Here is a 23,865-nt window from a genome sequence, read left to right as displayed (position 1 = left end):
AGACTAAATGTTAAGGTCACTATTATACCTATGATAGAGTGGTAATCGTCAAAATACCAACTAATATTATCTGCTGGCAAAGTCATATGCTAACTACTATTATCCGCTAGTAGGGCCGTATACCTAGTACTATTATCCACTGACAGAGTCGTATGCCAACTATTATTACGTGCTTGTAGGATTGTATGCTAAATACTATTACTTGCTAGTAGAGTTGTATGCTAACTACTATTACATACTAGCAAGATCATATGAAATTAGCTCCGAATGTCGATCTATCCCACTTTTAGGGGTCATACTCATACATAGCTATCTGAGAATGTTTTGCCATATTTCTTAAATCATATTTTCTTAAGTTATACATTCTAAAAAAATATTTTCTTAAATCATATATATATATAGGGTCATAATCCATAAATAAATCAACAATAATGAAACAATTATGCAAGTATTCCTTTCATAACAAAAATATAAATTTCATCAATATATTTTATAAACAAACCTTAATATTAAAATATTCATCGAACCATTCTTTCATGATACATCATGAGTTTTATAATATCATATGCTCGATTCTTAATTTTAAGAAAACATGATATCATCAACATTTATTATTATTTTCATATTGTCATAATATCAAAAAATAAGTAAAAATTTAAAAACTAATAAGGAGTACTGGGGTTATTTATAAGTTCAAAAATTAATAAGGAATATAAGGTCTTATTTACCTTTTTCACCTTAGACCTTCAAATTTCACTAGGCGAATCTGCTAAACCTTATTTTTGGCGGCATTCTGCGGCCTTGATTTTCAATGAGAACAATGCTAGGGAATGATGAGCCTGAAGGAAGAAAGAGAAAGAAAGTGAGAAAAAGCGGGAGAAAGAAGAGAGGAGGAGGCGCGATGATCGCTGGTGGAGGGTCATAGAGGGGCGGGGGTCCTATTTATAGAGGTGACCTAGGATCCTAGTGGCCTTAGGTCTCCTATTTCTATTAGGAGTCGCAGGCTTCGGATGGGAAAACATACTCCTACTGGGAGTCTATTGCTGCTCATCGTGTGCGACGCATGCATGGGTTTAGCATTCAGGCCGGACTAATCAAGTGGATTGACTAGGCCATCACACCTTCTACCAATTTTAAATTTCTCTTGCTCATCATTCTTTGTGGTACTCTAGGTATATCCTTTTTAACTCTATTCAAATTGTATGGTAATTAATTTATTTCTTGCATAAATAAGAGAAAGAAGAACAACGCAAAGAATGAATGCGAGTTAGTTCATTAGTCCTGTCAGATACAACTATTGTACTTGTCATGCTCCAGATTCAGAGTATGATATGGTCGTGCTACCGAGGGATACAACCCAAATAACACAAAGCTAAACATTTCATTTAACTTCAAATTCATTTCAAATAATAAAAGTTCAATTTCATTATCCATTAAATGCAACCAATACTAGTTCAAAGCATCTAAATACAAACATAAAAACCAAATTCATAATCCTCAATATTTGAAAAATCATTAACTACAAATTCATAGATAATTTAAAATACTAAAATTTTTCTACAAAACTGTCAAGCTTGCTAGCACGAACTCCAAGCCTAGACCATTCTTCATTCCTATCAACTCTATTCGTCTGGAAAAATAAAAATAAAAATAGAGATACATGAAGAAAAATAAAAATAGAGACATATGAATGGCATGGCTTAGTAAGTAAATCTTACTCTACTTACTAGATCAAGCATACGTTTTTTCATATCAATGCATCATTTAAGAAAAATAACAGATATTATAAATAAAGTATTTCATAGTATAATATATTAAAATAAGTCATAAAGCCAATCATGCATGCATAAACTATTCATATTTCATAAACATAGTTCCAAGTTCATTTTGTAAATAATATAAATCATTCTTTTGTCAGTTAGCTATATCATAGTTCAAAACATTACTCACAGATATTCGTGCTATGGTAACTTTATACCCATGATAGGGTATGTGTTCGTAATCGATAAAGATTTTTGTTTCATATTCCAACTTTTTATCCGCTGGCGGGGTCTGTGTTCGTATAGATGCTAGCTTTGGACGTCGATTTTTTCAATTCTAAGATAGTGCTTGTGATTATATTTGAACATTTGGCATGACGAGGACGTCAAGGTTTGACTGAGGAAAGTATGTGACGACCCGTGCGCGGGCATGTGTTTAGTTTTACATCGATTATTCGCCGAAAAGATCTTGGATACTTATACAGGGCTAAGTTCTGGCTAGTCTTTTTTAGTGAGGTCATGAGTTATTACAGTGGTAACCCATACTAGAGTAGAAAAAAGGGGGGAAATGTTCTAATGAGAAAGAATAAACAAAGATCTTTTTAATGCATCAATCCTGTCTTTCAGAGGAAAATTGGATCACCTAATTGAAGAGCTGTCTCATAAGTAACCCTGGGCAGAGAATCTTAATAGTTGAACGTATTTATCAGATTGACTATGCCGGCTTCTCACTTTCCTGCTGCTCTCTTATTTTTTAATTTGTTTCACTAGATTAGTTGATGTAATTGATTTGTTTACACTGTAGTTTTTGGCCTGTGGTTCCCAAATTCTATATTTCACTGACTGTTTACTGAATAAACTTGATCTTATTTTGTTCTATTGCTTTTTTACTATGTATGCTTTATGTTTTTCATCGACATGCTTTCTTCTGTTTTTCTTTCAGGCATCTAAATTTGTTTCCTAAAGGCGAAAAGGAGGACCAGCATCTAAGCTTGTGCCTAATGGACCAAATCAATGGAAATCATAAGAAGGTTACTTGCATAGCTCTCAATCTTCTATCTTATTCTTAGTTTTTTTTTTTCTATATGTTTTGCAGAAAAAGTCCTATAGGAATTTATCTTTAATTGCTCTCAAACTTTACACCATAGTCAGCCATATTTAGGGTTTTTATGCTCAAAAGGAAACTGATTAAAGCTTTAAGCATTGCAGTCGCTTGTCATGTGCATTTACTAAGAAATTAGCTCTGGGGAACTGCTGAAAACTTTTTGAGGGAACTGATGACTTTTTGTTTAGCTCTGGAGTCTCCAAGTGACATGGAAGTATTTACGTCATTTTGTTTTCGATCTTTTGCAGGTCAGGACCAGTATTCCACAGAAAATTCAAAGTCAGGAAAGTCAAAATTTTTATTGCTTGAAGAACTTCATGATCCAGCATAGGGTTTCTTTTGAAGCAACGGTTACCATCTTCGGATCTGTCAAGGTTCATTAGATGATAATGCCACTGATTCCTTATCATAGTCATTACCATATAAATGATGCTAGTCTGTGCAGATTATGGAACTTTTGGAATTTCGCTGACCAAATGCCAAGGAAAAACAGTTTGACTTACCATAATATGGACAAAATTACACGTTGGATTGCCTTGTTTCTAATCTCTCAGACCTGCTGCTTAGATCAAACATATTTCTGCTTGTTCTTAAAGGCTTGCTTGAGTGGTAAATGAATACTAAACAAGTAGGCAGAACTCCTTCCCTTGGTTTTTGAGCACACAACTCCTTCCCCCTTTCTTCCTCTAGACGGATTACAGACATTACTCTGGGGAGAAAGAGATTCCAGCCAGAGCAAAATGGTTGGATTTTGTGATCTCAGTTGTCTATATGAGGTCCTTTAATCGAAATGGCTGATGACAGGGTAATGGTGAGTATTGATACCATATTTCGCTTTTCTCAAAAACTGTTTTTTTTTTTAAATAGAGAGAGAGTATGGTGTTGAAGCATCTGCTGCTGTCATTAGTAACTAGTGATTTTGTTGCATTTCTATCGTTGTGACGGATTTAGATAAACCAAAGAACAAAGAGATTTGAGAAGATTGAGAGAACCAAAACACGATACGCATAGATTTACATGATTCAGCCACAAGCCTACATCCATGGGCAAGGACAGAGAAGAAATTCTTACTATGATCGAAATGATGGAGTGCAAAAATAATGCTGCCTCTCAATAACACTCCCACATTCTGTCTCCTATACTTTCTTAACGAAGAAATAAACAAGATATATATCAAAATCAGATGGCGGGTCGGCACCCAAATCCTTGGTGACCACCGCAAACCGCACAAGTATTGCCCAATGTTTTTTGTTTCTCCTTTTTCTCTTCAAATTTGCCGAACGGAATCATAAGATGGGGCAGATCAAGAAATTTAAGATACACTCAACAACTCTAAATTCTGCTAGAATCTTATCAACGATGAATGCTTGAGTTTGATATGTAAGTTTTCGGTACATATCTTCATTGCATGGCTATTAGAACACACTACAAACAATCTCCTCGAAAAAAAAAGGAAAGGAAAAAAATGAAGAACACACTGCAACAAGGATGTTTCTTTTTCTTTTGAAAGTGCACTAAGGTTTTTTCCCCCTAAGATAGGAACTAAATATGTAGAAAAATTCTTTATTTGAGGTTGTTGCCTGTGTACTTCTGCTTGAACTTAACACAACTACATCTTAACATTGGCGATGCACTCATGCACATAGTTTATCAGAAAAGAGCATTTGATGGATGGTTATGGTCCGTTTAATTCTTTCAATGGACTTGCTTGTCTCTCTATTGATCACATCAGCAAATAAGTTTGCTGCTTTCATCCCATCTGTTTGAGATTTTCTATTCTGCATGTGCCTTATGAGAACATTGTTTATTTATACAAGCTATACTTGTTAATCTTTTCAAATTTTTATTTCTATGAAGTTTGCATTTTTCTTCAATCTTCATTCTCTCCCCTCTTCTCTGTAATCTCCAAACACCTGCAAATGAATAAAGAAGAAGAAATTGTCTGGTGAATTGTAGTGATGCTGTTTCATTACTTTTATTTGACTAAGAAACTGTCAGTAGGCACCATCATCAAAACTTTCAAAGCTATCAGTTGATCTTCGTTGGTTGATGTGGATACTGAATAATTTTCAGTAGGGATCAAAATATTTGAATTATCTCAACGGGATATAAGATGATCAAGAGATCGAATTATTCCAACAACCATCATTCTGTTCGACAAAATTTTCTATAAAAACTACAAATATTAAGCAAAACGTGTGGTTCCACACATCATTGATAAGTTTTCGTTATAGAATGCAATGGGCGGCTCTCAAATCGCATCCTAGCTTTTGAGGTATCATCCCCTTCTCAATTTGAACAAAACCTTCATCGCCTACTCTGAATTACTCATGATGCGAACAGGATTCAATAGGTTCATTGGCTCTTTAGTACACGGGATTCAAAACCTTGACATGACAGAAGAAATCTGTTCCGAGGCAAATATTATAAACTATTTATACTAAATCAACGGCCTTCTGCGGCCACACTTTACAAACTCAAGTTTGCATATCAGGCGATAAGACCCAATACTGAATTCCATAGATCTTATAGAGAGAGACAAAAAGAAGAGAGATGAAATAAGAGAGTAAGAGATGGATGGTTCTCTCTCTCCTCCTCTTTTTCTTTTCTTCTCCCTTCTTCTTTTCTTCTTTCTTTCTTCTGGGCAAAATAGAGGAAGAAGGAGGCGGCTAGTGGTAGTGATCATAATGGTCCCGCAAGCGGCAGTGGCGGGCAGTAGAGGGGGCCGACGACAGCGGCCGGTCGGTGGAATTCAACCCAAAACAAGGCCGAACAAAAAATTTTTTGGCTCTATCGTCCTCGGATCTTGGCCCACTCACCGATGACTAAGGGTTCGGCATTTGCCGGGAGGCAACTCGGAATGAGGGCAAAGGTTCGGTAATGAACACCGGCGGCGGAGGCGGCCGGAAGAAAATGAAAAGAGGAAACAAATAGAGGTAGAAACAATGGTTCCTTATTTCAATCAATTTTCGGCCGATTACACAGCCAGCGGCTGCGATGTTGAGTCGTGGAAAAAAGAAGAAGGAAAGAGGAAGAACTCTATGGCATTACCTCAACTTCGGCGATGTCTGGTAGCCCCATTTTTCGGTGAGCACAGTGATATGATGCCGTGACTTTGAAGGGAGAAAAGAGAGAGAGAAGGTCGTGGGTACTTGACGGTGGTGGGAGGCTCGCTCTTATAGAAGAGCCCCTAGGGTTTCTGCAACCCTAGGACTCTCCATCCCGGTCGAAATCGCCGGAGGGAGAGGAGAAGGATGCCTCGGGCCGAGCTTGGGCCGGTCAAGTGGACCGGGCCCAGGAGGGCCTTCAGGGTGGGAGCCAGAAAGTCCAACAGTGGTCCCTTTTCTCCTGATATTCTTCCAGAAGGATAAGGGCATTGCGCCGGACATGGACCGTGGCACTGCGCAAATGTTCACGAGAAGCTTCCTTGACCGCAATCAAGCTGCCGCAAGTCAGTCACGGTTTGCATGCACGGCACGTTTGAGTGAGACGCAGGTTGACAGCGTCCGGCCTTCGAAAATTGCTGCTGCTTGGTCGAAATCAACGGCCTTCTGCGGCCACACTTTACGAACCCGGTCTTACGCCGAACTAGCGAGAAAATTCCTGTTTCTTTCCATCATTATCTGATAAAGACTTAAGACTAATAGGCAGAGCTTGCCATCGAAGGAATAATAGGCCTCGAATAGTTATGTTGGTTTGAAAAGAATAATTTATGACAACTCTGCACCCGACGAAGGAATAGTTAAAAGAATAATTTATGACAACTCCCTCTTGAAATAGTTGTACTTGTTGCCGTAAGCAAGTTTGACAAGCATAACCATTCTTTGTTTATGCCTCTTCCCAGATTAATGTTTGGTCTAGGAAGCGATAACCAGGAGACGTAAGCAATGATGAAAATCTTGTATTCCAAAATTCAGCAGCCGTAGAAGTTTTAAGGCAACAGCCACAGATATCATAGCCCACATTCAAACCAGCTCTTTTTCCCTCCCTTCTTTTTTATATAAAAAAAAAAACAGACACCTGAACATCAGCATCAAGTAAATGACTCATGCATCATGCGGCCAGCTGCAAAGAGGCTAAATGGATGAAAATGGTGATAATTGTTGTTAACCATTTTGCAAACATATTGCATTTGAAAGATGATGAAAGTGGCAGCTAACCAAGCTAATAGATCCGTATAGGTATCGCACTTCATCAGAATTTAGAGTTTAGCACATGCCTGCTGTGTCATGCACTTCATTGCCGTTAGCTGATGGACCTGAGATCTTACCGTGCCTTCAGAAGACATCCGAACAGACTTAATTACTCAGAACCATGGAAACTCATACTGTATGAGTACATGATAGGATCATAGGTTGGCCTTGAATCATTCACAGGTTCGCCTGTGTACCCCTGCAAGTCATCCAAACCGGCAAAGCTGTTTGAAACAAATGCAAATATATCAAAATAAATACATCATAAAACAGGCATCATCCCACTCCAAGAGAGAGCGGGGTGTGCCGCACATGCTGCATGTCGACTGCTTTTGCCTTCACGTAAATTCTGCTTAAATCTACTATCTAATCATCACCTTTTTGATAAATAGTATTAGAGTCTAGCAAGGATGGTCTATCGACATATGTCCCAGAACCAAATAATTGAGTCGCGTGGCGGAAACTGAAAAGCCTCCCCTACCAGCTCTGATAGCTTTCAATACAAAAATGATGTGCCAAGCTCAGACTTCCTGGAAACAAAATGGAAAATGGCAGCAGAAATAGACTTGGAAGAAAACAGCATCCAAAGATAAAGGGAAAAGAAATTGATAAATGTCTAAAGTGAGGCACCGGATTCATAATCTATAAAAGATTTATTGTATTTTATAAAACTTTGTGATTCCAAAAGCAATTGGGAGCAATTCTTCCAACCATCAGTTCTGTAAGAGTTAGTAATGGCATCTGTCATATATCAGAAAGGTTCTGCACTCCAATCCATTGGCCACTATTCCTATTTCTATTTGGCTTTAGCATCTCCATCTTCTGAAGAACTGCTGGCTGATGCTGTCTTTGATTCATCATACTCTAGAAGCTGTAAAAATATAAAAAACTTGAGATTAGCTCATTCCCAAAGTCAAAAATAATGTTGGATGTGAAAAATCATTTCACTAGATGACCTGCTAAATTCCCAGCAGATAACAGAATATGCAACAGCAAATTAAGAAGTTTGTTTCTCTGCTCATTACATAGATGCTATCCAAATTTACTTGAGGGCGTCCCCTTTCCTTTGTTTTTTTCATAGATTAAGGTTTTCTTATCAATATATAATAGTTAACTTGCATCTTTTGCTTTCATTATTTATGACCACAAAGACAGTTTGCCAAGATTTTAGAACATATACTCAAATAAGGTATGTGCTTAGGTGCATTGACTTTTTCACAGAAACGTCATACGATCCAAGAACACAAATTGGAATGTGGAAATGCTAAGATTAGTAGGCAGTAAAGTTAAGAACGATATAGGGGGGCATGGGTATGTTTCAGATGCTATAGGGTAACCTTGACTAAGGATAGGGTTACAGAGAGCTGATTGACCTGGTACAGGCATCTATAATCAAATCTGAAAATCTAAGGAGGCTCTTTAGCTAGAACAGGTACTTGAATATTTCTTTTAGAAAGAGGAGAGTAAGACCTAAGAGTTTAAAATAATAATGATAATATGCAAAGATTGAAGAATCATCATCAATTTATTAGTGTCAGACATAAGGTTAAGCAAACAAAATTTAAAAGAAAGAATTTGGAAAGATTGCAACAAGATTGAAGGTAGCCCTTAACAGAAATGAATAGCAAATAAGGATTGATAAAGCCAAACCTTGATTGTTATATTGTAGTTATATAATAAAGGTCATAATTTGTCACCCCATGATTTACAAGATTAACTCAGTGATCAGAAGCTAAAAAGCTAAGAAAAAAATATTTTACGATGTTTTCATGGGTGCAAACCCTTTGCAAAGTGCTCTAACAAAACAAAAAGCGGGGCATCCATTTAATTTGTCAATCTCGAGCAAAGAATTTGATCCACTGCTACTAGTAGTAGCTCCATCAACGATGTTTGAGGGCCACATTAAGTGATTGTACAAATAAATCACAAAACAATTTAGGGAATGAGATATGAGTCCATAAAAGTGGGAAAAAAAAAAGGATAAAACAACTTTTTCACAGTAGTGTTCATTTTTTTCCTATCACATCCCTTTTAATCAGTTTTCACTTGGGTACCTTGCAGACAAAAAGTAATCAAACTCAGATAGTAATGAGTGCTAGTAACTTGGATTTTCAACTACTTAAAAAATTCATGATATAGCTTTGATTTTCTTTCCAATCTGAACCTCACAGCCAAGTTGACAGAGATAGCAGTTTATCGATATGCAGGCTTGAATTAAAAAGTTTTTGCTGATTGCTGAATATTCTGTCTAGAGAAGGTCTAACCATTAATAAGTCTAGAAACCAAGAAGAAATTTAAACTATAACTACCAATCAGGTTATCTGGTGACATGCATGGAACTTACATAAGATGGCTCACTGAACAAAAGGTACACTTGCAGCTCTGGGCTTGCAGGATTGACAAAACTGAGATAGAAGTGGAGATAGATGGCGGTGCCAAACCATCAAAATCATGATATGTTGTACCGGCCCGAACTGGACGGTACAGGGCATACTGTACCGGACCAGTTCGGTATCGGTACCCGATATAGATGGGGTACCGACATTCGGTACACCAAAAAAACTCCATACCATACCATACCACACTGTGCTAGTGTGACACCGATATGGGATCCGGTACCGAGACCGCAAACCTTGATCAAAATATTAACAACCTTGTTCATTTATACATCTTCAAAAGATGAGCTCATAAATAGATTCATCTAAAAGCAAATAAACTATTAACCAAACCTACTTTACTATCTAAATATAAACTTTTTGTGGTGCTGCATGTAAATTTATATAGTAAGAGAAACAAAATTAAGCAAATCTACAAGCTAATTTAAGCGAGCCTACACTCCATTTCTCCCACCTTTATTCCGTTTCACAATTCCAAATATTAATGCCCCTATTCCATTGTCTATTCAAAGGAGTTGAAAAACTTTTAGTAACACAGTTAACCGTGGAAGGGGGGTGGAGGAGGGGGAGGGAGGGAGGGGGAGGGGGAGGGAGCGGGAGAGTCTTATAAGAAACAAGATAAAGAACAAACCGGTTTTGCTTCCCCATTCCACAGGCAGTGGACAGCCACAGATCCAACAACACTAGGAACTATGTATAGAAGAGCAGGCTGCAAATGATGGAGGCAACAAGGAACAGCAAATGTTGAATATTGAGCCCGAAAACGATAAGGGAAAAAAACATAGGCAAAGATATTGACAAATACAATTCGAGAAGTTTACCTGTGCAGCTTGAAACCAGTTCATCACAACAATAGTAAGGACCAAACCAAGTGTGTATCCAAAAAATGCACTATTAAAATAGCGAATTTGTTTTCCTCTTGATACATCAAAGCGCAATGCCAATGCTACAAAAATCCCTGAAGATGAAAAAGAATAATAATAAATTTATGAATAAAATATTCAACTAACGAGAAAAGTAACTTGCAAAAAAGAAACAGCTTAAGATGTGAGATGACATTCAAAAAAATCGTTAAAAAAAGCTAGCCGCTCTTTAATCCATTTGCCAAAACAATCAGAACAATTAAAAATAAAACATGAATAACTTTACATTAAAGTTTTAAGCTATACAAAGGCTACAAATGGTTTCTCCAGTCCACAACTAAGGTTAGCTGGTTAACACAAATACTAGGAAACTTGACGGTGAATCAAAACTAGTTTACCTGCAAAATAATACCACACCAGAAACAGTAATTCCATTTATTTTCATAGTCTTATCACTAATCACTCTCAGCTTCCTAGTCCCTAGGATGCTCATTGGTGTCTTTGGAAAGCCTTCAACTTGTTAGCATAACAAAAGACTTCTAGATGACAACAAGACACGAACAAAGAAGAAAAGTAGAGAGAATCCATCTCTAGAACAACACCGAAATTCTCAGTGCTAATTTCCACACGGTCAAGATACTAAAAGCAAAACAGTGGTGTCAGAATGGTGGAATTCGCTTTACAAAATCCAGCTGATGACAGTATAATATAAAATAAATTAAAAATGTTCAACTGTATTAAACAAGTGAAAAAAAAATCAGATACCAGTTCCCAACCACACCATCCTCACACAGTCCAGTAAGGAAAGATGTGGGGTTTTTGATATTCCCTAATTCCCTATAGTTGTTCCAAGAAACAATAAGCTATACTCTTCTTTTTACATATCCTAAGATGCAACATCTCTGCATGCTTAAGAGTTTCTTAACATTCTGGCGATGCATCCTACTATTTCAAGAAATGGGAGGGAGACTAAATATTTGAATGAAACTAGTGAGAAGTGAATTGGAAGAACTTTATTGGAAGAGATGCCTTAAATAAGAAAAAAATGCAAGAATTGGCAGCAAGTTGATGGAACAAAGCTTGTTGAGGTTGTTTACACATGTATATCTCTGATAAAGTTCAATACACTACGAGGACTTGTTCTGAAGGCAAAGGGCTCGATTGAAATAAAGTCCATGATTGCCAAGTATATACTTGAGTACAACCTTCCAAGTTGCCCGAATCAGATAAAACCATAGATGCTGAAGGAAAAGACCACAATCGGTGGGAAGGACATCTTCTGTTGCTGACAATTCAGTGGTACATGACAAAAAACGGATGGTACAGTTGAGGAATTAGCTAGGCTAATAATTCAATGATCCTTCTTCCAAGGATGTAGCAACTTATGACAAAATCAACAAGCCTCACCAGATCTTTCGGAATTTGCTATATGAAAGCTTCTGTCATTAATTACTATCATAGCACATTGTGCTTTTGAAGCAAAGCCTTTCCAAACCCTTTACTCACCCCTTCCATACAGGTTGTTCAGGTATCTTCTTTTCTAAACCTTCAAAACAGAATCCAGCCACTATTACTTTCCCCAATCTTGGCTGCCAAATGCGCTAATTTCTTAAGAATAGTTTAATATAAATGGTTGACAGCAAGGAATGCCATACTGCCCCGAACAGGTGGTTCGGGGCATACCGAACCATACCAAGGACATACCGGCACAGTTTCACCCCTCGGTTTGAAAAATCTGGCAAGGGAGGGGGGGAGAGAGAGAGAGGAGGGGGGGGGGGGGGGGGGGAGGGAAAGAGAGAGGGCGAGAGGAAGGGGGGGAGAGAGAGGGGCTGAGAGAGGACTTTTGAGCCCTCATCCTCTGCAGTGATTTCACTTAAGAAATTTGGAAGAAAAAAAATTAGGGATGGAGCCCCTGTTTCGTGTGGCCCCTTGCTTGTGGAGGATGAGGGCTTGAAAGCCCTCTCTCCCTCTCTCTTTCTCCCTCTACCCCTTCCTTGTTGGCTCTAGCTTTGTCGATATGGCCCGGAATGGAATGGTGCAGTACCGTACCATATCATATTGCCGGGCAACTGGTACGGGCCTCGGTACCAGCACAACAGACCCTAGTTGACATGAAGCTCATCGATCAAATGTGACCAATCAAGGTAACATTTGGGCTACGGTCAGCTTATCAGGTGATATCACAACTCATGAATCAAGTTGATCCTGCAACAATTGTTATCTACTTACAATCAGGCAGTTTCAACTTTCAAGGTTTCGTTGTCTAATACTAAGATGTATACTGTTAGAAGAAGCCTGCTCCTTATCAGGGTTAATGGAGTTAGGTGGCTTTGCTTTTTAAAAGCTTAGAATATCCTGATTAAAATCAAGGATCCATATTAATTATGTTTCTTAGGGTTGAACAAGCCTGGCCTATATATTGAACTGAGGCCATACCAACTGAAGAGTCTGAACATAATTCAATTAATTATTTTACTAGATACACTCTAAGTTTCGATTTCCAGGTGGCTTCCAAGTTAATCCTTTCTCCTGCTTCCTCCTATTACCTGAATTATTTTAACTAATCACCTTGACAGCATAAGTCCTTTAAGGACAGCATCAATAGATAAAACCGAGAAACAAGAAGACTATGTCATGTTGGTGAGATACCAACAATAAAAGTATTAAGAAAAAAAAAAAGCCCAATGTCTTAGAATAAAACTTCTTACCAGGAATCACAATATCCCCAAGGCCAAGCATGGAAAAAGGCCGTGCCAAATCAGAAGTTGGGAATAGAAGCTGATTTTGAATGAACCAACATCAGAAGATTCATCTTAAAGCAACCGTATAAGCACATCAGCAGTAAATAACTTAAAATGGTGCAATCAAATTAGTAGAAGAACTGACCTTTATGGGAGCATCAAAAGACTTAGCAACACTAACCATCACAGGAGTAAAGAACACCCAGAAGATATCATACACAAACAGTCCAGCCTAACATTGGAGAGCACAAGGGATTACAAATTAAAGAAACATCTCATAAATAGCCATTAAAGAATAAAAAATGATATCCACTTCATAAGAGAATGTTGAAAACAATTGACAGAAGGAAAGAGAAGACTGAGTCGTGAGTAGTATCCAAAGATCAATCAACATGCCACATCAATAGAAACTAGAAAGTGATGTCCTCTACACATAAACTAGAAAGTCCGGTCGCCTACCGGACTGGTATGGTTCCGGTTCAGACCAGTTTAAACCGGTACCGAACCGGCAGCGGGCTCGTGGAAAAAATTCCGCAAAGTGCGTAGCACGCATGGACCGGTACCGGGCTTGTACCGCTCGATGCCGGAACCGGATCGGTTAGGTTCGGTACGGACTGAACCGGCCGATACAGACCGGTTCAGCATACCATGAACATAATATAGACTAATACAAAATCTCGATGTAACTAAGTACAGAGCTGATCGTGACTGCAAAAAAATACTAAGCATAGTAATATTGCAGAAGCTAAATACGACCATCAACCAAAACCAACAAACTCAATCATGCTTGCCTAGGGCAAATTAATGTTAATTTTCCACCATTTATTCTTATTCAGAGCCAAATAGCCTCATAATAACTACACATTAGAAAAGAAATGACCCCTATAGTTTCTGCACATTCAAGATAATTGAAATGACAGCAAATATTCTGAAAAAGGGGTGAAGATGGCCACCACCACAGATTACCACTATGGGATATGCAGAGTATCAATCCTTGTTTTGCTGTAAACATGCATTAAATGATCTAACCCAGTTAATATAACTTGAAATATTCTAGAGAAATGAGATGATAGAAGAAAGATTGGCACAAATTACTCCATATTTAGTCAAACCAGCCAGGCCTGCCAAGTGGTACTCAGATTGAAATAGCCCAAATTGTAACAAATAAACCTGTGTCCCAGCTACTAGGGTCATTCAGATAATATGAACAAACCTCTTTATACCCATAATAATTTTTTTACAGAATATATAAATAAATTATAGTCCACCAGCTTAGGTGAAGGGATGACGCAATTTTTATAGGATCCATAATGCTCCAACAAACAAAAGTTAATGCTAAATGTCATATCTAGACCATTAGGTAGCTAAACTGGAGGTACTACTGTTGAGCAGAGCCAAGTTTGAAGGTCCCAAGGGCTGACCCAACCTGTTGACATCCCTGAACACTTGTCATACATTACATCACAAATGCAGATATTCCAATTCTAGTTTATTAAGTCAAAATGCTAATCAGTTCCAACCAATTCGCCTTTTCCAATACCTCTCACAGAGTCATCCAAGTATTAAACTTTCAATCACATTACAAACCACATAAACTAGATACTTTAGTTAAAGATTTTATAAATTAACCTTCATAAAGATGCACCTAGATTTTATTTATCGATCTAAAAATATATTATATCCTTGTATCAGTGATTAAATGCCAATCATAATTTGTAAGGTATGTCCATTAGATTATATATGTATGCATGTAACCTGAAAGGTAGAAGGTAATACTTGAGAATTGATTTAATAGTTACTCTAGATCAAAAATACAAAATAATAATACAGAGGTATGCATATGAAAAAGCAAGTGAATATCAATACACTAGCATTACAAGATAACTGCATTAACAACAAGCTAAGGTGGTCATAAGCATTTCAGGTATATAGTGATGAATGTATATTCTTCAACAAAAGCTTCATTAACTCTTACCAATAGAATGGCACCAGTTTTAAATGAGCCCAATGATAGCATTTCAATTCCCTACAAGATATAAAATGGTTTTGTTATGCGAATCTTAATGATGCAACAAGTTTAAAGTAAATGCATGACATTTTTAGACAGTTGGAAACCCTTTAAAAGAAATGAATCCATAAAGTTTGAGATAAAATGCAAATAAATCATAACATCTTGTAACAGATAAGAAAAATCATGATGGAAGGTTTGAAATAATCCCGACGGCTATAATATGCCGAAACCTCTGTAACTACCACACTGTTTAGAAAGTAATAGCTGATGAGCCACATACTTTCTGAACATATATATTAGCTTGACACCATACTGAACATAGATAAAATGCAAGTCAATGTTTTCATGCCAAAAGTTCCACTTGCAAGCAACAGTGGACATGAAAATTAAAGGAAAGGAAACTAGAAGTCCCAAGACCTGATCCTTAAATTGATGACACAATAATCCCAAACAATCAATCTCGCAAAACCATATGCACAGAGTACTAGTCATCTTTGTTTTTTTCTGTTCCACTAAGACAAATCTTAGTCATCTATAAGCATGTTCCGGCCATTGGTGTTCGATGTGTCTGTACAGGGTCCCACAATCAGCTAACTTAGAATTCATTTAGTTGGCAAAAAATTAAACTTAGTTTTAGCTAAAACCGAAGGTTCAAAATCGGTGAGGCCTTCAAGAAATCAACTGGGAAAGTATATATATGACACAAACAAATGTCCATAATACTTCAACTTACAGAAATGTAATATTGATGATTCAAAAACCTATCGATATACAACAGCACAAAATTATGGACGAAAACATAGCAACAAATTTTCTACTCTAGACAAGATGCATAATGAAGTCTACATCTTTAAAATTTACAGTGCAGGGGAAGGTTAAGGCTCAACATTCTGCAATAAAGTATGCATAAAATTTCAAAGTAAACATTGGGAATGAAACAATTGATGAACACAATAACTACCAGTTCCATAAGATGATGCAAAAGATTGAACAAAAAACAGCAGAACAAACCAAAGCTATCAAAATGTCATCATTTGAAAGCTAAGGCTAACCTGAATGCAGAATGCAATCCCCAAAATATTGTTAGCGAGCCAATGCTTCTGCAAAGCATACCACACACAGAAAAAGGTTCCTGGAATTGAGGCAACAATCTGAGACCTGGTGAACTCCAGTGAAGCAGCTGCGTCAAAAGGAATATTAAAGCCTAAACATCATTGCAAATCAAAATGACCCAGAGAAGGCAAAACACCTAAACAGATCAATCCTGATGATTAACAGCAGGGGCGAAACATCAGTCTATCAGATTCTTTAAAATTTTTATACATCTTAAACTGTCACCATATTTTACACGAACTTGGTGCAATAAAAACATTCTCGAGTGTACACAATTATAGAGATACCATATAGTTTATGTAAACAACTAATACCATAGAAACTTGAAAGAAAAAACTGATACAAGACCGCACAGGCTTTTAAAAAAAAGAGAGATCTGAATTTTCTATCCAATTAGACCCACCTGTATGAATGAGAAACAAAAAATTATGGAACAAGAAGGTTTCTTAAATTAAAAAGAAAAAAATCCCCAACCCATCCCAGTTCAGTCATATGATCTCAATCACTGCAAGATAGTAATTTCTGTCCTGAGTACCAAAAATGGATATAACTTCCTGCACTTCTGTCGGTTCTCCAGGAATTTAAGCACATAAAAAGCTCTCAAAAATTTTCTAGCAATGTCCCTATGAGGACCTAAGTTGGCATGTGTTAAGTCCCATATCATTATATGCCGGGGATATCTTGGGTACTCATACAAGGCCAAGGAGCCCTACTTTTGGCTAGTCTTTTGGGGTGAGATCCTGGATCGTCACAAATAGTATCAAAGTTGACCCAACCTATGACCCATATAAACTAGGGGACATTGCAGCACAGACTTTTTGGAGCTGACTACAGACTGATTATGGTATTTGCGATTGAATTTGGAATTAGATCATTAACCTAGCGAGGGCACTCGGGCTTAAACAAAGAAGAGTCCCACTTCAATTATGCATCGGAAGATCATGAGTATTTGGACAAAGCCAAGAAACCCCAAAAAAACCTTTTGGCTAGCCTTTTTGGATGAGGTCCTGAATCGTTATGGTATTTTTTGTTATACATAACCAATTATTAAAACAAAATTGATTTTCAAAAAGCAGCAGATCTTAATAATTTTGATCAATTAAAAAGCCACACATCAATGATTATACATCACTACAAATATCCCTTTTTATACAAAAGCCAGCTATTAAAACAGAATTGATTTTCCAAAAGCATAAAATATCGATAACTTAGATCAACCAGCAGACTACAATTCAATCATTATATGCAAGTACATATTTCTTCCCCATTCCAAGGTGGTAGGATATGGAGCCAAAAGAGACATTTAAGAAATAGATGGGTCCACAACACCCCCCCCCCCCCCCCCCCCCAAAAAAAAAAAAAACCTAATTGGTCTGACAATTAACAGATAATCCTATCCCACCACCACAAGGTTGGTAAGGGACATAGTGCATGAATTAAGAGTATGGATCATAAATCATGATAAAAAAACTTCAAAATGCTCAAAGACAAGTCAAAAGAAATAGAAGGTGAAAATCTTCTCAATCACCTACCACAGAACTCGCGAGTTTTCTTCACCTATTTTCCACATATTTACCATGTTATGATAGATTGTAATGTTAGAGGAAAAAAACCATGCAGATACCTAAATTTTCCGTCGGACACAAGTGTTCCAAAATCCAAACCAGCTTGTAGACATCAGAGTGTAATCCACTTCTAAAAATATCATAGAAGGGCATGACAAAGAAACCCTTCAGCTTCCTATCTCCAACACCAATGTCAAAATAGGTTGTAGCCTCATGGAATATTGAGAAGGCAGCTCTATGAACACCTCATCCCACAGATATATTTTTGTGATTAAGTGGCAAAATATGCTTTACCAATGCATCTTCATGGAGGAAAGGAGAAAAACTATACCAGTACAGCATGTACTGTTTTAGACCAAATCACATATTCCTTCAAAATCTGATGCCATCATTCTTGTGAACCTTAAGAACCAATATACTGAAGCTTACCATCATAACTAAAATTCCCATCCTAAGAGGCATCTTTTTTTCACATTTTAATGGATCATTTGTGTCTATAAGATGTGCTTCTTTCATGGACCAATGTCATCTTCTACCTTAACCAATTGAAAAAATTTCTTAAATCATGCATAAATTAATGGTGCCCCTTGACTTTTTTGGAAAACAAAAATATATATGTGACACTTCATTTGATCTTTATATAAACACAAAATATGCATACACACATAATTGTGCTTATACGTATATACAAATATATATAATGTATAATGTATATATCTGTGTGAAAATGTATGTACGTACGTATGCACGTATGTATAATTAGATCTTCTGTACATAGATCTTTTGCTGAAAGCTATTATTTGGAAGATACAAAATTCAAGACCTGTTATTGGCAGTACGAGTATCTCAAAAGCAGTTTACCCAAAATAATTATGTTGCTTAGCTGATCAGAATCACTCTCAATCAGAAACCAACCACACACAGCACACAAGCACACACGCACACACACACATAGGAGTGGAAAGGTGCATAATACAATCTAATATGAAAACAAAGTGCAGATAAATATCAAGCAGAAGATTTTTTATTAACAAAAACCATCTATAAGATAGCATGAGATGTGACTAAGAAAGTGAAGAATAACGGATATAAAAAGTTGACAAAAATTAAAAAATAAGCAGGTATCTGAGAAGACTATGGATAAGAATTTAGGAAACGTGAGACATTTGGAACACAAATAGCATATCTAATATTTTGTGATAAAAAATATATAAAACAGATCATCGTAAAGGATAGCACACGTACAGCGAAAGTATGGAGCACGCCAAACGATGAGGTCTTCATTCCAATGTTTTGGAAGAAAACGTTTAATTGAAGGTAACAATGTTGCCCTGCACATATGAATCAGCAACAGATTAGATGCTACAACAACTGTTTTTGGCATTAGTTATCATAATTTACATAAAATCGAAAACTTCATTTCAAGTAACATGGAGGATAATACATACGAAAGAGCGATGATCCCAAGGACAAAAAAGTAACATGTAAGAATAGCGTTCACCAAATCTTTTGAGAAGAATTTGAAAAGTAAAAACAATGATAGGAGCATTGCACTCCCAACAAGAGGAAAGCGCATGGCATGTTCGTTTGACATTGTTTCCTGCATGAAATACATTCAATTCTCAGAAGAAACCAAAATGACTCTATGCTGGTCCACCAAGAAATAACATATTGCAGTTGCACAAAATTAACAGCACTTACTGATGGTGGTGTTGGTTTGACCGACCGAAAGCAACCCACATAAACAGTTAGGCATGCTGTCAAAATTACATTCAAATTGGGATCTACCTTCAGGACAAGTGGTGCAAAGGTTAGACCTACAAAATAGTGAATCTGAGTCACAGACTGTCTCTCAAAAAAAATTTATCCATACAAGGAAACAAGACCATTTATGCCGTAAACTAATTTCATAATGTTCTCAAAAGTATAAATAGATAAATAAATAACAAAATAGCAGCAGAACAAACAACAAACCAAAGCCATATAGCACACAGCCACTGCTTGACAAACTATATAAAATACAATGAAAGAAGTATTCCATAAAACAATATGTTTTGCTTGTGAACATTAAAAGACCAGCTAAGCAACAAGAAAAACAACCATGCTAGCTCTCCGTAACAAATTATTCTTGTCAACAAAATATATTTATAACTATATATAAGAATCATGTACCTAGCTGCAAGAAATTTTTATTTTGTGGAATGAGGATTGATTTATTGACAGAAACGACTACCACAACCCTGCTTTCTCATTTTTCATTGTAAGAGAGCACTTCAACATATTTACATTATTTAGTTTGCAATTCCCTTCTAATATGCAAGCGAAAATCTTTTTAGATAGGACAAATAAAACATACCTAGAAGCGCAAGATTTGCAGCACGTTCATGAGTCTTCATATCAGCAACTCAGGCTGCACAGCAACAGAAGGAATTTGCAAGCAACGAATGAAGCGAGGGCAAAATTGGATCTCTATGAAGAAATTGAGACGGACAAAGTTCTCAAACTGCCTTGAACAATTCAGAGATGGATCAGGAATATATGTCCTCCCAGTTTAAATCCTGCTGGAAGCATGTAGCAGTATCAACAATCATATAAAGATGAATAGACCAAAACGAACATCCCATTAAATTCAGAAAATTCAGAGGGAAAAGAAAGGGGAACAAGTGAATCGTGTCACAATGCAATGGAAATCACGTCCCAGAAAATTCCTTCACAGAGAAAAGAACAACCTCGTATACAGGAATATCAAGATCCTTTGCTTTTTTTCTTTTTTTTCCGGGGGAAAAACTCTTCTTATTTATTGAGAGAAGGAAGCGCTTCATGATGAGAAACTAAAGAAGAAGAATGTAATTTTGGTTTGCTTCCAAAGATCAAGCAGAAATAACCTTTTCAAACCTTTTCAAATCATTACGACTGCAAAGAATAGATAGCAGCCTTCAAAAGCATCAGAAAATGGGGGAAAATCCATGAGGGGATGAAGAGGGACTCCAATTATATCATCCATTCAATTCAAAACTCTTACCAGTCCGATCCGCAAATCACATCGGAACGCCTCCGATCTCCATCGACAACCAGGGAAACAGAAACAAGACCAGCGACTGACACACGTCAGTGAACCAAATCCTAACCTAACTCTAATCCCAATTCTCTCCCTCCAAAGCCCAAGAAACTGAGTCCCTAGCGCCGGCAACGGATGTCGCAGAGTAAATCGAATCGAAAAGAATTTGAGGGAAGAAATATTTAAGGAGGAGCAAATCCACGAAGATTCGGATCGTACCTTTTCGGACCTGAAACCTAGGAAGGTCGGAAGCCCCCGGATCCGGGATGGAGATCAGTTGGATTGAACCTCCAAGAAACCCTAGATCGGTTTCTCTTTCACGCCTCGCCCCCTCTTCTTACTAGCGCTGGAGAATTCGCACGTGCGACTGCCGTTTGGCCCCTACGCGGTCTCACACGTGCTGCTATGGCTGGTCGCCCGCTCTCGCCTTCACGGAGAACGGGAGAAGATGCCGGGAAGGAGCGCAAGCGACGCCTCGTACGGGTTAGAACGGCCCATCGTTTAAACCGGGCTGGGCCGTCTCCTAGCCCAGTTGAAGGTAGCCCATTTCTTTTGGAGCCTGGAGAATCTTAGCAAGCTTGTTTCCTGCTCAAAAATTTCACACTGGGTGTCATTTTTTAGAAAACTCAATTTCCATCATTGTATCTTAAAGATAATTTAGTAATTTCTTAAGGATGACAAGAATTGGTTAATGGGAAGGGTAAATTGCCTGGTGTTACTACCTTTTTGGCATTTGTTTTGCTCCTTGGGTGGACAAGGTCCACTTTTCACACTACAACATTTAAAGAGCTATTTTTACTTGTGAATATGGAGTGGTGCATACCAAGATGAAAAAAAGAAATATCTAATTATTATTTCTTCAATATTGAAGATACTCTGCACGATAGAGTCTGACACATGAATACATGATAATGGTTGCATTTGATTGTTGCTGGTGTCTTACGCGCATTACTTAAAAAACACGCACAACTCTTCTTTGGTTGTGTTTGAGTGAAATGAATCCCAACTGCAAGCTAGTAAGAAGGCCATGTTGTATCTTTTATGCAAAAAAGAACGATTGATCTTCTTTCGCAACTTGGATCGTTGAATCGCACCTGCATAGATCTCAAAGTATTCTGAACCTTATTCATCCACATGTATAGATCTCAAAGCGACTATTGTACGACCTAGCGGTGGATTAATGCAAAGAAAAGTGAATCCTTCTTTCATACGAAAGATACAACCCTTGTTCGCTAGTAAGGTGTATATGCCTAGTCTTAGTTGTAGTGGCTTGTGTTTGGCATATCTTGCCAACTTTTTGCGAGGTACAAAATAGGACATGTAATTTAAATCTCGGATCATTGAGTGTCAACTACGATATGTGTTCAAACAAGAGCAATTTTTCTGCACAAAATTTGCCTTGAAGTTCTATATGTCCATCTTTACCACTTTCATAAGTAAAATGAGCAAGAGAATATTGAGAGAAGAAGAGCAAGATATGGAAGAAGGGAGAAGGGTTCATAGAGAGTCTAATGAATCTTAACGCCCGAATTATTGATGCTTTCATGCTCCTACTATACTATTTTGTCACTCGATCAAGTTTTGAGGCATGGTCTCGATGGAGCTTGGTTCATTCCCTTAGTGGTGCCATTAAGGGCTCGTTTGGTTCGCGGGAAGTATTTTCCCTCCTAGGAATATGATTCCTGGAAATCAGATTCCTAGGAAGAGGATACCTAGGAAAGTACTTTTGACATGTTTGGTTAACCATGGGAAAGTGACTAATTTCCAAAGTGCTTATGTTTGGTTGACCATCCACTTTCCTAGGAAAGTTATGTATAATTCCTATTATGCCCTTAATAAAAATTAGATCTTTAATGCCTCTTTAATGCTTCTTTAATGCTGAAGGGTCTTTTTGGGAAAAAATAAAAAAAGAGTGATTCCCACCTCATGGGAAAGTAACTTTCCCATGTTTCTCATGGGAAAGACTTTCCCATGAAATGTGGGAATCATATTCCCATGGGAATACAACTTTCCCATCTCTCTTCTTTGAAAACTCCAACCAAACAAGAGGCATTTCATTACTTTCCCGTTGACCACACTTTCCCCCCTCGTTTTCCTGCGAACCAAACGAGCCCTAAGGGGATATTGATTCTAATATCTTTTTCCTTGTTAACAAGCCTTTGCATTGGACTTGCCCTCATATGGAATTGATTCCACTAGGTCACGAAGATCCTGGGAGCTCCAAAGGAAAGGTAGTGGTTGGTTGGCCTCGTATGACATTCAATATAGGCAAGGAGTTGTGGAATCAATAGCTCAACTTCACTCTTATGCTATGTCAACCTCCTTCAAACCCTAGAGCTGCAGGATCTCCAAATACAGTTTGGTCCAAAGCTAAGGGAGATCGATTGGGCCATCTACAAAAGCCTTCTTATAGGTTGTGAAAATGATATGTTCTTGGTTGGTTTGCTTTTGTTACTCTTCATTCCATTATTGGTTTCTCTCTTTCTTCTTTTTTTTTCAACTTATCTATGTAGTTTTATTTTACCACACTGTTTTTTGTTAAAAGAAAATTCTAGTGGCATGTCCTTGGATTATGAAATTTTTTGTCAAATTCTTTGTTGATTAGATACCCGAATCACATTAGTGATTTAATTAGATAAGTAATTTTTCTTAGAATATTAAATACATGACATGTTAGTTGGTGCGATCCAAACCCAATTCTTTAAATGATAAGTCGGATCGGATCCATGAAAAATATTTAGACCTAATGGACCATTCTTGTTGGATCAGAGTCAAGCATGTACCAAACCCAATCCAAAATTCACAGATCTAGGTTCAGATCAAGTTGAGTTGGATCTACAGTTTCGGTCAAGCATTTAAAGTTGTTTTATGGCTAAATATATGACAATTTGATTGAATAGGTACACAACCTTATATATGAAGAAAGCGACCTTTAATTAAATGGGTATGATTTAAAAATTGCATAAATTCACAAACTTAAGTAGCATATTGCATCACCAAAATAATAACTTTTAGATTGCCAGAGCATGGGAGAATTTCCTCCATTTCTTGCTTTTTTCC

General features: G+C 37.3%; 1 protein-coding gene across 5 annotated transcripts; it reads right to left on the bottom strand.

Moving 5' to 3' along the window:
* Positions 1-6,746: 6,746 nt before the first annotated feature.
* Positions 6,747-21,182, bottom strand: LOC103705258 (signal peptide peptidase 1-like). 5 transcript variants are annotated; one of them, XM_039127488.1, is made up of 14 exons: positions 21,025-21,173; positions 20,770-20,924; positions 20,104-20,308; positions 19,449-19,564; positions 19,196-19,347; positions 18,993-19,078; positions 16,122-16,249; positions 15,034-15,084; positions 13,204-13,290; positions 13,026-13,095; positions 10,276-10,412; positions 10,086-10,163; positions 7,436-7,929; positions 6,747-7,282 (listed from the first exon to the last, which is right to left on the bottom strand). In XM_039127488.1, exons 3-13 carry the CDS (start codon positions 20,141-20,143, stop codon positions 7,855-7,857), a joined length of 1,020 nt encoding a protein of 339 aa, XP_038983416.1. In that variant the 5' UTR covers positions 20,144-20,308; positions 20,770-20,924; positions 21,025-21,173; the 3' UTR covers positions 6,747-7,282; positions 7,436-7,854. The 5 variants fall into 5 exon arrangements, with proteins under 5 accessions (XP_038983416.1, XP_038983417.1, XP_026659741.2 ...); XM_039127489.1 differs by having other exon boundaries at positions 20,104-20,305; XM_026803940.2 differs by lacking the exon at positions 20,770-20,924 and having other exon boundaries at positions 20,104-20,305; positions 21,025-21,182.
* Between the last annotated feature and the right edge of the window lie 2,683 nt (positions 21,183-23,865).

This window comes from Phoenix dactylifera, chromosome 6, assembly GCF_009389715.1.
Source record: "Phoenix dactylifera cultivar Barhee BC4 chromosome 6, palm_55x_up_171113_PBpolish2nd_filt_p, whole genome shotgun sequence".
NCBI classification, from domain to species: domain Eukaryota; kingdom Viridiplantae; phylum Streptophyta; class Magnoliopsida; order Arecales; family Arecaceae; genus Phoenix; species Phoenix dactylifera.
Note: the sequence above shows the minus strand (reverse complement) of the source record. Positions and strands in the feature narration are given on the sequence as shown.